Raw genomic sequence first — 16,259 nt, 5'->3', positions numbered from 1 at the left:
GAATTATCGTTATCGTTATCAGACAAAAAATTTCATATTTGTCATATAAGTCATGTATTGCATATTAAGTTTGTGTGTGTGTGTGTGTGTGTTCCACCCACAGTCCATGGCCGTACTCAAACCTGGAGAGAGGCTATGACCTTGTCACAGGGGAACAGGCCCCAGAGAAGATTTTCAGGTAAGCACGACAGCAAAACCAGATCTGTCCTCTGAAAGAAGGTCCCATGCTGAACATGACAGTCCCTGGGGCGTCCCGGCCCGGGCATCAGCCCACCTCACACTGAACACAGGACTTCACAGATCGCCTGCGGGCTTCACTGTGGCTCTCCTGATAGGATTTGCCCCAGGCATGTTCCTCCTGAAAGAGGAGTGAGTTTTACTGGAGCTCTGGGCCTCTTTCCGTTTTAAAGCAGGGTCACTCTGGATGTTCACGGCGCTCTCTATTTATTTTTCATGTGTTTGAGAAAATGGTGGCGATAGAAAGGAAACGAGGACAGGTCACAAACCGCAGCACGTCACTTTAGATTTGGAGAGTCTGAAAAGCTTCTGTCCATAAAAGATCTGTCGCATGCATTGCCGCAAGCTTGACTGCCATGATGCGTGTCGATATCAATGGAAATATGTGGCTGTCTATATTTCTGTAAAACTGAAATACTCTGCTCTGGGTTTATTTTGCTGCCCTTTTCAGGAGACACATTCACTGGAGGCAATACAAGTGGTATCATTTGGGTTTTCTTTTAGGAAATTTGGATTGCAGATGCAGATTTATTACCAAATCATGTCATGAAAAAGGTACATTTTTGCAAAATGCTATTTCATGGAAGTTTCCAAGTGAAAAGATTAAAAGATTAATGCTGTATTGAGTTTGAAAATAAAGCACCACCTTCACTAATCCCGACCCTAAACCTAACGCATAGTGTTAACAAAAGGTGAGCTTGAGAGCAAGTTTACTACAGCAGAAAAGACACACATATGGAGCTGATTATCAGATGCAAACATTCAAATATATGAGTTTACAAATCATGCACTATGGTAAAAGTGTTTTGAGATCATAACGTAGTATTGTGCAATAAACAGTGAAAAAATAAGTCTTCCTTAATGGTAACACTTTACTTGAAGGGGTGTACATAAGACTGACATGACACCTTTATAACCATGACATGACATATGTCATGAATATGAAGTAGGGTTTATGCATGTTTATGACAACTGTCATTAAGTGTCTTTCGCTCAATAATGACATTTTGAATGCAAATATGACATTGTTTAAGATGTCTTTGTTATGACAACTTGACATAAACCATAACATCATAACCTGTCAGTGTCTTTGTCATGACAACTTGACATTAAATTAAATTAAACTGTCATGTGGTTGGTTTTGACATTGGCTGTCATAAGGCCATTATAAGTGTGTCATGAATATTTTTCGTGACCTCAACTACAGTGGTACACATTGAATTTGTCATTAAACAGTTATAATGGCTTCATGACAGCCAATGTCAAAACCAACCACCTGACAGTTTAATGTAATGTTAACCAATAAAGCTAAGTGGTTTCTTAAGTTCGATAATTAATCTGTTATGTCATGTTTATGACAGGTTGTGTTGTCTTAGTAATGTCAAGTTGTCATGACAAAGACACTGACAGGTTATGATGTATTGGTTTATGTCAAGGTGTCATAACAAAGACATCTCAAACAATGTCATATTTGCATTAAAAATGTCATAATTGAGCGAATGACACTTAATGACAGTTGTCACAAACATGCATAAAACTTCCTTCATATTCATAACATGTGTCATGTCATGATTATGAAGGTGTCATGTTAGTCTTATGCACACCCCTTCAAGTAAAGTGTTACCTTATTAATTAATAATCTCTCCCTATAAAAGTAACAAAATAATGATGTGTTCTTCAGCCACTAGTGTTCATTTCAGCTGGAAACTGCAGTGGATTATATACAGTATATGAACTGTAGGCAGTCACATATTTCCAGTTATTTACACATAAGAAAAGAAGTGTCCAATAAGCATAGTTTAGTTGTTTATAGTTTCTGAGCAATTATGATTATCCAAAATAAGGTTATTTGATATACAAACTATTATTGACCTAATTACCTAATACCTGAATATAGTGATTTCAGCCATTTCGTCTGAAACAAATGTGTGCTTTATGCTTGTCAATTGCATAATTGTAATGACAATATCTCACTTTACTTCCCACTATTGAACTGCCTCTTAATTAAACACGAAAATAAATTCTATTCTTTTCAGACTAGAAGCCTGAGCTTTTCTCTCTGGGTCTAAACGTGAAGGCGAAAATAAATTAAATTTATATCATCCATTCACTCTCACCTCACTCACCCAAGCTGCCATCCGTCTTAACCACCGGCCTGGCCGAGGCTGACTGATAGTGGACTGAGGAAAGCAATCGATGGCCTCTGAAGTGTCAGCTGATGGGCTGGAGCAAGGCTGGGCTATCGCTGTCTTATTTATGAGTGGAAGTATGCATTGATCCCGAGTAATTCAGATGTGGCTGTCTATACTCGAGGTCAGGAACCGGCAGAGCTCAGACTGCGGTGGAGCCCTTGGGTCAGATCGCCATGATATATGATGATAAGGGTGCATGTGATCATACAAATTGAATTCCCAGAATATGGATTCATTGGTTAAATTAATATTGAATTAGCTTGATTTTCTTTCAGCTCTTCAGTGTCCTTGACAAAATAATGATGTTGCTGATAAACGAATGATGAATTTATTTATAATAAGTCAGCCATATAATATGCATATGCCATTTGAAGGAAAATTTCTCTAAAGTGAGAATATGGTCATGTTAATTCACCCCAATGCCATTCTAATCCAATCTGCAGTATTGATTAATTGATTGGTTGATTGATTGATTGATCGATCGATCGATCGATTAATTGAATGAATGAATGAATGAATGAATGAATGAATGATTAATTTGTTGGTTGATTGCTTGATTGCTTGATTGCTTGATTGATTGCTTGAGTGCTTGATTGATTGATTGATTGATTGATTGATTGATTGATTGATGATTGATGATTGATTGATTGATTGATTGATTGATTGATTGATTGATTGATTGATTGATTGATTCATTCATTGGTTGGTTGGTTGATTGATTGGTTGGTTGATTGATTGGTTGGTTGGTTGGTTGATTGGTTGATTGGTTGGTTGATTGGTTGGTTGGTTGGTTGGTTGATTGATTGATTGATTGCTTTGTTGATTAATTGGTTGGATGGTTGGTTGGTTGGTTGGTTGATTGGTTGATTGGTTGGTTGGTTGATTGGTTGGTTGGTTGGTTGGTTGGTTGATTGGTTGATTGGTTGGTTGATTGATTGGTTGGTTGGTTGGTTGGTTGGTTGGTTGGTTGATTGGTTGGTTGGTTGATTGGTTGGTTGGTTGGTTGGTTGATTGGTTGATTGGTTGGTTGGTTGGTTGGTTGGTTGGTTGGTTGGTTGGTTGGTTGATTGATTGGTTGGTTGGTTGGTTGGTTGGTTGGTTGGTTGGTTGGTTGGTTGGTTGGTTGGTTGGTTGGTTGGTTGGTTGGTTGGTTGGTTGGTTGGTTGGTTGATTGGTTGATTGGTTGGTTGGTTGATTGGTTGGTTGGTTGGTTGGTTGGTTGGTTGATTGGTTGGTTGGTTGGTTGGTTGATTGATTGATTGATTGATTGATTGATTGCTTGGTTGATTGATTGGTTGGTTGGTTGATTGATTGATTGATTGATTGATTGGTTGATTGGTTGGTTGGTTGGTTGATTGGTTGGTTGGTTGATTGGTTGGTTGGTTGGTTGGTTGGTTGGTTGGTTGGTTGGTTGGTTGGTTGATTGATTGATTGATTGATTGCTTGGTTGATTGATTGGTTGATTGGTTGGTTGGTTGGTTGGTTGGTTGGTTGATTGATTGATTGATTGATTGATTGATTGATTGATTGATTGATTGATTGATTGATTGATTGATTGATTGATTGATTGATTGATTGATTGATTGATTGATCGATTGATTGATGTGTGTTTTGGAACTGGGTGATTAAATGAGAAATAATTGCTTTTATTTTTGTATGCATTTTATGTATTTATTTTCTGTTTACTGATTTAATTTTAGTTTAAGTTTTTATATTTTATTATTATTTCATTTAATTTTTGCATTTTTTTCTGTTATTTAACTTCAATATGTATTTTTTTAATTAGTTGTCTAAGCAACAATTCAATTTTTTTGTGTTAATTTTCAATGTAATTTATTTGATTATATTCATTATATTAATTCATATTTTATTTCAAGCTTTATATTAGCGAAATGGAATATTACTAGTTTTAGTGTTAGTGAGCAATAACACTGACACCCATCTCTGACCCTTACTGTATCTTTAAGACTTCTGTATGCAAACTAATTGTGGTATGATTGGCTAAAGCTCTTTTATAGGTTGTGGGTTCTGAAATTAAGTCTTCATATTTTCCATTATGTGACCCACTTCTATAGACTTGTCATGTAGCCTACTGTATATTTCCTATTTTTTTTAGTTATTATTGTTTTTTATTAAACACCTTTGCATATGTCAATATCACACAGCTACTCTCTAGTTTAATGATCTTTATATGTGCATATCGTGAAGAACAGATCTTCTCCTCCCAGGGTCAGTGTGGGTTTCTTGTAATAAGCAGCTCTTTTTTGTTTTTATTCCAGCATGTTACACACAGTCATTGACATTCATCTGACGCGTCACACTCTTTGTGTGGATGTCACTCTCGCTGCAGGTCCTCCTACAGTCTGGGTCAAGGCCTTTGGCTGCCAGTCAGCAAGAGCTTTGTGGTTCCTCCGGTGGAGCTGTCCATCAACCCTATCGCCAGCTGTAAGACAGACGTGTTGGTGACAGAAGACCCTGGAGAAGTGCGGTGAGTTAATCACAGCTCAAGAACAACACCATCAAGAATAATGTACATTATACATTACAGTATAAGAAGACAGAAATGCACTGCTGTTGTAACTGAGGGTTGGCTGTAAATAATGTGGCCTGGTCTGGATCGCTTTATATGACAAGGTATATTAAGGAGGATATTTAATAATATGACCTTGACCCAGCCAGCATATTCATTTTGCAAGTCAGTTTGAGTCTATACATACAATATATATATATATATAGATATACTGTATATGCCAAAACATGATTATGACATATAGAAAATTTGTAGCATTGCATGTTGATTCAGAGTTAGCGTCTATATATATATATAGAGAGAGAGACGCTAACTCCGAATCAACATGAACCAATTCTACAATTTTCTATATGTCATAATCATGTGTTTTGGCATATATAACTTGGCATAACAAATGATTATGACATAGACAAGTACAGTATATATACATAACTTGTCTGTCATAATCATTTGTTAACAAACAAGTATTCATTACTTCAATGAGTTCATTGTTTCTGCATTAATTATAACATTGTTTAAATTAGTACATTTTTTAAGTTATAACTGTGTGTGTGATTTATATATGTACATTTCTGAAATACATAACTTATACAGTCACCTCTGATAACAGATCACTGTAAATTGTAATGTGGACTCATGCATTTTCTGTAAAGCTGCTTTGAAACGATGTGTATTGTGAAAAGCGCTATACAAATAAATGTGAATTGAAATGTGAATATATATATATACACACACACACATATTAGTTACGAAGTAATCAGCTACAATTTAACCAAAAGAAACAACTTTCTTTGTACCTACAGCACTTATACTGTAGAAATACTTGGCTCACAGTTCTCACAACCACCTATCAATCACCCTGAACACCTTAACAACCACTTTACAACTGCCTAGCAACACCCTTGCAACCAATAGAGCGCAACAGTCGGGTTCTGCAAGTAGAAACTCCTTTCATTACCTCTAAATTGATTTTTAACGATAATTTATTAAACATTTAAAGACACCCCTACTGTGAGGCACGATGTTGTTAATCGATGCTATTTGTTGCTGTTGAAGCCGTCAGCAATTACGCTGTTAAACTTGATTACTTTAAAAATAAGCTTCAGCATGTTTAACAGCGTAATCCGTGGTGAAAAACTAATGCTGTGCCAAAAACTCCACCAATCAGAGAGTCGAATCAAGCAAAATGCGCCAAGAGCTCTTTAGCTCCACCCACTCCCATGAAGTGTAATCAAGATGGTCTCCCTATACTTTAAAAAATATACATATATATTTGCATATGATAAACTTAAAAGGGCTGTAATTCCTTACTACAGCTTTTAAAATAATTTTTATTGGGACCTTTTATTTTTTTTTATTTAATATGTAACATTTATTTTAGCTTTGGTTCTGTATTTTATTGCAATGCAAAAAAAAAAAGAAAAAAAAGAGAAAAAGATCCTCTGGATTGTTTCAGACTTAGTTATTAATAGACTTGTCAAAGGCCTTTATATGACACCGCTCTTGCCTCTTTATTTCTGATAGCTCCACAGATGCTGTTGGCTGAAATGTCCTCAGGGAAACAAGCTATTTACAGTATTACTTTTTTTTCTTTTTTCACAACCAAGCTGTTTTCGCCATTATTGCAAACACAACATATGCCAAGGTGTTCTTATGGTGTCAGCAGCACATGCTCGAATATGGATTATTAGATATAATATAAGAGCAGCGGCATCATGCACATAGTATATATATATATATATATATATATATATATATATATATATATATATACTATGTGCATGATGCCGCTGCTCTTATATTATATCTAATAATCCATATTCGAGCATGTGCTGCTGACACCATAAGAACACCTTGGCATATGTTGTGTTTATATATATATATATATATATGTATGTGTGTGTGTGTGTGTGTGTGTGTGTGTGTGTATGTTAGTAGGCATTAGTGCCAGTCCTGGTGATACAGCTTTAGTTTGAAAGCTTAAAAGGGCATCAGTGTTGAAATGTCCAACTAACATTGTTTATTTTATTTTTTTAATATAATGATAATAATAAACCAATTGCAGCAGAACTTGACAGCTAGTGATGACCATGCATTTTCGAGGTATAAAAAAGGACGCTACACTAAGATAGTTTGTTAGTTTCAAGTCAAATGACCCTTGTGAAAAAGTACACTTTATCACACTATTAAAATAAATAGTTATTACAGAAATAATATAATTTTAAAAAGTTTAAATTCTAGAATTTTGTGCTTTTTATGTACAGCACTTTGGTCCATTTTGAAAGTGCTTTATAAATAAAAGTTAAGTTGAGTTAAAAATAATATAAGCGCAAACTGAATGTAATGTTATTAGACACTTAATTGCATGTTAATCGCTAAATTAAATGCTAAACTAAAATGTAATTTCTATTGAAACATGCATGTCATGTATTTAGATATTTTTGTAATTAATGATTAAGTTGCATATTATAACATATTTAAAATATATATTAACTTTAAATGTAATATTGCATAACATAAAGTTAAAAATTATAATCAAGTGCTTTACATGTGCTTTAGTCTGTTAGTCGACATATCAAAATAAGTGTACTTCTTTAAAGCATGACAAAAGATTATTAAAACATTATTTAAAATGTACTTTAAAAATAAAACTTTATACAATGTGCACTTTTAAGTGTGTTAAGAAACCTAGTCATACTCACTTCAAGCACTTAAGTGGCCTTTTATTCCACTAATATTATATTATCTGCATGTACAGTTTTTTAATAGACTTATATGATTTAAAGTACACTACAAGTGCACATTTAATGGAATTATGTGGACTTTTTTTTTCTCAAGGAGTAGCAGATTTCAATGTGAATTTCTTCACAGCTGTGTGTTTTCAGTCACAGCATGTTAGACAAATACTATTCTTGACCTACAATAATCATGCATCTTATATATAAAAAAAGTTGCATTTAAAAATTACGAGGGTCCACTGAACGGTCATGATGCTTTGGTCTAAAAGTGTGAAACCACAGATCATTTGCAGGCTTTATGAAAGCTATTCTGACATCTTACAATTCATGATGTTTTATTTTTTTTTCATTCGATAGTAAATTAGTTCTTAAAAGCCTGCCAGTGAGGGAATTATGTTCTCGGTTGCAAGTGCATTAAAGAAAATTTACGTAGTTCGGACACATCATCCTGTTTCATGTGCCAAATAAGTAAAGCAGTGTGAATCTTGTTTAATCTAACACCATAGTTGTACTTTCTATTTTTGCATCCAGTAGTGGGATTATATTCCTTTCTCAGAAAACCCCTCATGCTCTCAGATCATTTCTGAGCTCTGATGATGAATAGCATTCATTAACATTTCAATTTCATCCCAGAATAAGGTGGCCATGTCTTTGCCCTTTGGGAAGTGGGGACAGTGACCTGTGATTGCTTTTATTTGGGATCCTCCTGAATGTGTATGAGCCTCGCTCTGCAGAAGGAGTGTGTTAGCTCCTGTTTCTGAAGCTCCGCTCCGGATGGAGTTACGCGTCACAGCTTTTGGAAAGTAAACACTCCTAATCTCCTTTATGTTACTCGCTTAATACAGCTGTCAGCTGGAGGAGAGGTCATACAAGCCTGTCCAAATAAACTCCACCTTCAAGAATTAAAAGAAATGCTGGAAGCTTTAGGAGACACAGCTGTGTCCCCTTCAAAAGAGGAAGATGCAAACTTGTGCCTTAAAGTAGTTCAAATACAGTCAAGATATACTTTAAACAAGTAGTCAGCTACACTACAGGTTATTAACGGAAGGGGGCAATGTCCTTTAATGATGATAAACTACATATTATTAAAGAGGTCAAATATATGTACCTGTATATATATATTTTTAAATCAATGAATATCAAACAAAGTGAAACCATTAAACTAGATGATACTGTATATTTACACTAAATACAAAAAAGACACTATTTGATATAACAAAAACAAAGTGATGAACAGCAGCATTTCAATTAATATTTCACCGTAATAGTCCTAAAATGCCACTCCAGCGTAACAATCTGTGAACTGTTGAAGCAAAACCAAGCAGAAAATTATGTATAACGGTCAGTTACTGAACGAATGCAAGTCTATTAGCTATTTTTGCCCGACTTACTGTTTCAAAATGAGAAACATCAACGTCTTTAAACCTGGAGCTCTACTGGTGAGCTTGAGACTCATGATTTTAAAGGTTTTCTACCCTGTTCAGTTTGTACGCTGAAACAATCATGAGGTGAAACAAACAGCAACATAGTGTCGGCCCAGATCCGGCCCACATCTGGTACATGTCGATTCCACTCGGCCCGGATGTGGGCCGGATCTGGGCCGACACTATGTTGCTGTCTGGGAATTTATTCTTCACGATTCACCAAATGGTGTGAAAATCAGTGATGGGGAACATCAACAACCTTTGATATGCCGATGATACGACCTTACTTGTGGAAAGTGAAAATGACTTGGAAAATCTGGTCCAAAGGGTCAAAGAAGAAAGCGAGCGCATGGGACTGTACCTTAACAAAGGCAATGACAACAACAGGCAACAGCACAGTTCACATAATAATCCACAATGAAGGAATTTAATTAGTACAATATTTCCTCTTCCTTGGATCCAAAATACTCAAATTTGTCCTCAGTGGTGAATCGAGACCGGAAATTTCACAGAAGAATTGAAACCAAGTGCAAGGAATGGCAAAAATTTGGAGGAGCAAATAAATTAGCCCCGCAATAAAGATTTCAAAGAATGGTTTTCCTGATCTCCATATACGCATGTAAAAGCTGGACACTCAAGAAGGTGGACAGAAGAAAAATTGACGCCTACGAAATATGGTGTTGGAGGCGAATGCTGCGCATATTGTGGACATCATAGGTCACACACAAGCCGATCCTAGAGGGAAAAGAAGAGACGTCAAAGAACACGCTAGCTGGACATAATCAATGCCGACACGGACATGCCATGACGAACTGTCAAAGATCATAAAGCATGGAGAATGATGATCCATAAAGTGACCGAAAGTCCACCTCGACTGAGCGGTTAAATCATCATCATAATCACCTCTTAGAAATCTAAACAATATTATTAATATACATATATGGCTTGTAATAAGCGTATATCTCTCTTTTGCATATTTACCCTTCTATTTCACACAATGCTGTCTCTACATTTCTCTCTAATAATAAGTAATTGAAGTGTTAAGTGCTCCATCAAACTCTAACTTTACAGCTTGCATGCATTTCGACTGGCTGAGTTAAGGTTATGAATGATTTATTGAGCTTAATTAGTACTTAACGTCATGGCAGGGACAAAAGAACAACTTTGAGGATGGAAACATGCATCTTAAGAGTGATTAGTGGAGTTTCAGAGGAATACATTATATCAGTGTAATGTATCTGGAAAATAATTAGTTCTCAGCTGCGCAGGAAATGTCTGTCACATCACACACACAGCACAGTGAATAATGAGCCCTCTTAATTATGCAAATGATATCCAAAGGGCAGACCTATGCAATGAGTGAAGGCTGGTTCTGGTTCTTATTCATCCCAATAATGTCAGTGGTGGTCTTGGACTTTGTACTGACACCTTCTGGCCTGGATGCAAGAATTATTCCTTTTCTTCCCATGTTTTTCTCAGTCTTATAATCCACGCATTCATAATGGATGATCTTGGATTTAATCTTGATGATTTTTTGCCTGGGTTTTGGTGGTTGTTCATGCTCAATGCCGTCATGTTTATATACAATCTGTGTATGAGAGCTGCGGGTTGACACCTCAAAACGAACTTTTTTAGCACACGCTATTTGCCCTTTCTCCCATAGTTCATTGACAAAACTAGAAAATATGGAAAAAAAGAAAATATTGGCAACTCTTAAATGTTATTACATGTACTGTTACTGAATGAATGAAAGCTGTAATCAATGTTTGCTCAACTGTGTTAAAGTGAACATGACTCTATTAAAGGCTTAAAACCGATGGGATGGATCTGTCCCAAAACCTTTGTCATGTTTTAGCCTGTTTAATTACCAGCCAGGCATGTTAGCGAATGTGCGAATTTTGGCATTTAAAACCCAGATGGTGATCGATCGTGTGCTGTCTGGAGGAAAGAAGTTTGATGGAAAATATCATGAACTTTAACATGTTTGATCTTGTAGGAATATTTTTGCAGTGTAGAATTTACATACAGTTTCCCTTGATGGGAAAATGTATTAATTGTAATGCATTCCTACTATTAATGGAATCTGATTAGAAGACATTCGTCACCATTAATATGATCATAGTTATTATGATTAGTAGCTTGAACAAACCCCTAAGCCTAAGTATTTCACTTTGGTACGTGACTTGTCCCACACCATTTCTGTTGCAGACTGATTCCTTAAATCATGCCACTCGCAAGTCTTACATTTTTTGCCTTTCAGATGAGAAAATGGCCATCAAAACCTTATAAAGACCATTCAATGAATGTGAAAAGATTTTTGAGTAAATTGGTTTTGGTGACCTGCATCAGAGATCTTTGTAGTGCAAAAAAAAAGACGTTTTTCCTCATTTCAGCCCTTTGTGATAATAATGCTTTCAGATCAATACTCATATGCAATAAGCACTAAAGTCTTGTACCACCACAAGCCTCATCTACTGGAATCTCTATTGTCACTATGATATGCCGTCAATCCCTGAAAGTCTGCTGCAGGTTTTAGATGGCTCATAGATTTTTACTGCGGTGTTTATAGAAGCTGATCCCACGTGATTTAGCCTCTGCTTTTGAGGGACTCAAGCTGTCTAAGGTCATGTTTTCCCCAGACATCTACAAGCACACATGCCATTAGCGTTGTGGTGAGTCCAGTGCTTCCATGGACTCCACAGGTCCACTTTAGGCTTCCCTGAAGAGCTTCTCTATCCCAAACACCCCATAAATCCCCCAATCAATTCCACTCCAGGCGTCTCCAGCTGTGCTCAAAGCCCATTGTACTGTCAATATGAAACTGTCGATAAGTCGAGAGTGCGAACGACAGAACCAGCGCTTTGATGAATGGTGCATTCGATGCAAGCAAACTGAACATTACCACAAGCTAATGTCCTCTATTCATCCTGTCATACTTCATAGGCTGTGCCAAATATACAGCCGCTTTCGGGATTGTTGACTTTTTAAAGAGATGTGCGTAGGTCATTTGTATGACTCTTTTTTGTGTTAACCCTCTGGGGACCAGAAACGCGCCGGCGCGTTTTGCTCGTTTTTTTTCACATAGCAGAAAAATAGACTTAAAGTACTACCATCATTTCTGTTCATATAGAGTTAAGAAATATGAGAAAATAATCTGTTAAATGTCTACTTTTTTATGTGCCCACATACAATCGAAATAAAATATTGTGCTTTTGTAAAATAAAGAAAATAAACAGGGTGTGCGTTCTGCCTCTCGGTCACCGTGAACTTTTTTTCTGGAGCACGTCTCTAATCTTCAACACAACTCAGCTAATACTATTCACCCAGCCATAAGCAATATATCTTTTAAATCATTTGAGTTTGTACTTTTAAATGATCCGATTCAAAACTAAAATTATTATTCTCCGTTTATGTCATCTATATAAAAAGAGAGACGTGTCAGCCCATCTCATTATCGTTCTCTCAGCTGATTATCTGTGGTAATGTGACACGCCTACGGAGAGCACGCGCTATTCAAACGCAAATATGTGAAGCAACACATTGAGACGCGTTAACGCCCATGAACTCTGAAAACACACATTATTTTTTAGTCAGATTAATCTACTGTCGTCTTGCGCGGCTATATGTGGAACAATCCTGGGACATTTACCACTGGGTTATTTTCACTTCGAGGATGAACAGATTCAGCTGAGAAGTAAGTGTTTTTTGCAAGTGCTTTGTTCTAATCGCGATATAGAATAACGTAGTGTCTGTAAACGGAAAAATAGCATACTGTTAAATGTGAATCATGTTTGTGTCACACAGTTTGTGTGTGTGTGTGTGAATGAATGAATGAACGCACAGATACGCACTGTTACAGACTAAATAACAGACAACATTTCGTTGACTCGTTTTGGATAAAGTTTTTACTCTAAAATAGACATCAAATAAGCTTTTTTAGGAGTTTCTGCTCATATGTTAAATATATAGTATGTTTTGTCAATAAACTAATCAACTAAGATGTTATAGTGTTTGTTCAAGCTATATCAAAATAATGAATCCTCAACTTTGAAATATGTATGATCAAACTAAGACATTTATGGAGAAAGACAATTTTCTTTTCAAGATGTTTCCAACTCTAACTTTGAACTGAAATAAAACCATGTCTATATGGTGAAGGGTGTGTGATAGAAGTGTCCAGACGTATGCACCCTGTATTTTCCTTATAATATCCAAACAATCTAAAAGCCATTCTTTTTTAAATCTCCTCATTCTTTGTGCAAGGCTCCTGTAATGATATGGCCTGATAGCACCTAATAGGGCCATTATGGGAGGGTCTTTGTCTTTCTCAGGTGTGGAATGCCATACATATTAATGAGAGATCAAGCCTCCTGCATAAAGCTTTCTCAAACAAAACACGTCATTAAAAATGTAAAAGACTTTATTGACTTATCTGAATGAGTAGTCAGGATGATTCTCACATAGTTTTGGAGCAAATATTCTAGGCTATGTGATACAATTTTCAAAAGTCTTGTGAAGAAATAATCAATATGTGTTTTGTGGTCTTATTTCAGCAACTTTCATTTTTATTTTTTTCAATAACCACGCATAAACATTATTCTATTAAAAATACAAACATGTACATACATGTTGCTCAGATCTCATGGTAGCCAAGTTTGTGCTATATAGAGTGAATTTACACCTTTGCCATTAACATGTTTATAAATAACTGAAAAAAGCACAAATGTCAGTGCATGTCAAAACATCCCAAGGGCCCCAAAAACACTCTGGTCCCCAGAGGGTTAAGGCAACCCGAATTATATTTGGCACCCTACAGCTTCCCGTGTGAAAAAGAAGAAAATGAATGAATGATGAATGTACACTTGTAATGTACTTCAAATCGTATTAGTGTACTAGAAAAACTAAAAACTAAAAGACAAAATTTAGACCCTGCGCTCTAAAAAATGCTGGGTTGTTTTAACCCAAAACCCATATTTGGGTCAAATATGGATGAACCCAGCCATTTGGGTTACATTTTAAAATTAAATTTTTAACCCAATGTTTGAGTTTGTCCATATTTCAAAACCCATATTTGGGTCAAATATGGACGAACCCAGCCATTTAACATTTTTAACCCAATGTTTGAGTTTGTCCATATTTGACCCAAAATTGGGTTAAAACAACCCAGCATTTTTTAGAGTGTGATTTCATATCCCCTATAATAAATGCCATACCCTCCATTGGGGAAAAATGAAGTGTGATGAACCTGCCTTGTGTAGAGTTGCCTCATTTGTCATGCATGTTAAGTATCTCAATTAAAAGCGCCAGGCTTCGCTCGAGTTCCCTCACAGACTGGAATTTGTGATGAAGCGCAACATATTTATGAATTACAGCCAGAGCCCCATTTATCAACTTCAGAGCAACCCTGGACAATTATAAGTTAGATAATCATGGCCAAACACAATGTTGCCGTCCAACAGGGGTGATTCATTTCAGTGTAGGAAAGACAGAGGTTATTGATGACCACAGTATTGTAACTGTGCAACTTAATGCTGCATCTGTAGTTTGGTGGTGGGATTGTGTCTCTGCATTGGCACAAAGACAATACAGCTAAATAAGCCAGAATGGTAGGAGTTGTACTGATTAGTCAATTTGTTTCGCCAGCATTTGTTGCTTATGGCCTATGTAATCACATCACTTCAGTAGTCATCATCTTGAGACAAAACAATGGGACTAAAATGCATGTGCATGCATTTTAGCCTGGGACTAGACTTTAGCCTTGTCTGTGAAACCGGGGGTAAGTGTATTTTTAGCATACTTCTTTTAAACTAAAAATAAGAGAGTATTCTTTTAGACTACTTAGAGATTTTCCAGTAGCTGTTTCACTCAGATATACATCACAATAGGGACGAAAAAATTATCTTAAATTCCTTTTCATGCCGACTTTAAAGAGGTCCTCACCTTGTGAAGCTTTTTGAATCAATTGGTTCCATTGATTCAAAGTGTTGAAAGCCTTGCTTCTTGCGTCACTAGTTTGCCCGTCAGTGCATTTGTGTGGTTTAGGTCAACGTTTAGGTGGTTTGCTGCTATAATTGTGTAATGCATCTATCAAGCTTGTAATAAAACGTACAAAAGAAGCCAGTTAAAACTATTAACCTCTGCATGTGTGTCCTTCTAAATGCATTGGATGGAATGTTTCTTTAACCTTCATGAAGTCATTTCTGATGTACACAAACGTGTTCCCATGCAGTAAAACACAACTGAGACAAATGAAAAATGCAATTTCAATCTAATACTGTAGTAATATCATTCCTCTGTGCTCTCTGAACAGCTGTGTATTGTTTTGTTGCTTACTGTACAGTTTTTACCTGTTTCCAACTCCCTTGTTGTTCTTTTTTTTTTAAAGCAAGCCATCTGCGAGAGGGAAAGTGTTTGCATGCGCTGTAACCCGTTATTTCCCCCCTCCGCCCACCTGCACGTCTCTCCGGGTCTTTGTCCTCCCCGTCTGGGACTCATTTCCCCGTGTTGTCTCGTTTGGCAGACAGGGCTGATGTTCAGCGCTCCGTGTGAAGCTTTAGCAGATGCAGGAGAATCCCAGAGCTGACAAACTCAAGCAGCAAAGTTTTCATTCTGTTGGAAAGGTGGTGATTTGCACAAATACACGGCAGTGTTATCATGGAGAAGTTACGAAGGTGTACAAACAAAAGTTCAATGGGGTTCTCAATAGAGAGCCTAAGCCCCTCCCCTTCCGGTCGACCACCATGGGACCTTATTTCGGAAAAATATTATGTGGTATTCAATGGCGAGAGACTTGAATTATGCCCTGAATTACACATATGATGTTTGTCAATTTAAAAGATGCATTTTAAAGTCAAGAAAGTCGCAGTTTGATGTAAAACTGTTGAGGTATAAGACTGTGAAAATACGTAAAGACTACAAACCCCAAAGGCGCACATGTTCTCTCAATGAATGAAGCTATAACTTTACTGAAGCTAACGTCTGTCTGTCAGGTTAAGGCTATGTTTACACGGAAACGATCTGAAGAGAAAACGCAAAAGTGGCGTTGCGTTATCACTTTTTATTCTGCGTTTAGACGAGCGTTATGGTTGGGAAATCCGCATGCATATGGTGACGCAAAAGTGTGTGAAATTCGATGTAG

General features: G+C 36.6%; 1 protein-coding gene across 1 annotated transcript in view; it reads left to right on the top strand.

Annotated features, from left to right (window-relative positions):
- Nucleotides 1–16,259, top strand: part of LOC130089428 (astrotactin-2-like) — a 482,727-nt gene that overhangs the window by 268,070 nt on the left and 198,398 nt on the right. Inside the window, exons 9-10 of the mRNA XM_056256733.1 lie at nucleotides 104–178; nucleotides 4,780–4,917. Coding sequence (XP_056112708.1) covers nucleotides 104–178; nucleotides 4,780–4,917 — 213 coding nt within the window. The remainder of the gene's footprint in view (nucleotides 1–103; nucleotides 179–4,779; nucleotides 4,918–16,259) is intronic.

Source organism: Rhinichthys klamathensis, unplaced genomic scaffold (assembly GCF_029890125.1).
Source record: "Rhinichthys klamathensis goyatoka isolate OS25496 unplaced genomic scaffold, OSU_Roscu_1.1 h1tg000132l_1, whole genome shotgun sequence".
Taxonomy (NCBI): domain Eukaryota; kingdom Metazoa; phylum Chordata; class Actinopteri; order Cypriniformes; family Leuciscidae; genus Rhinichthys; species Rhinichthys klamathensis.
Note: the sequence above shows the minus strand (reverse complement) of the source record. Positions and strands in the feature narration are given on the sequence as shown.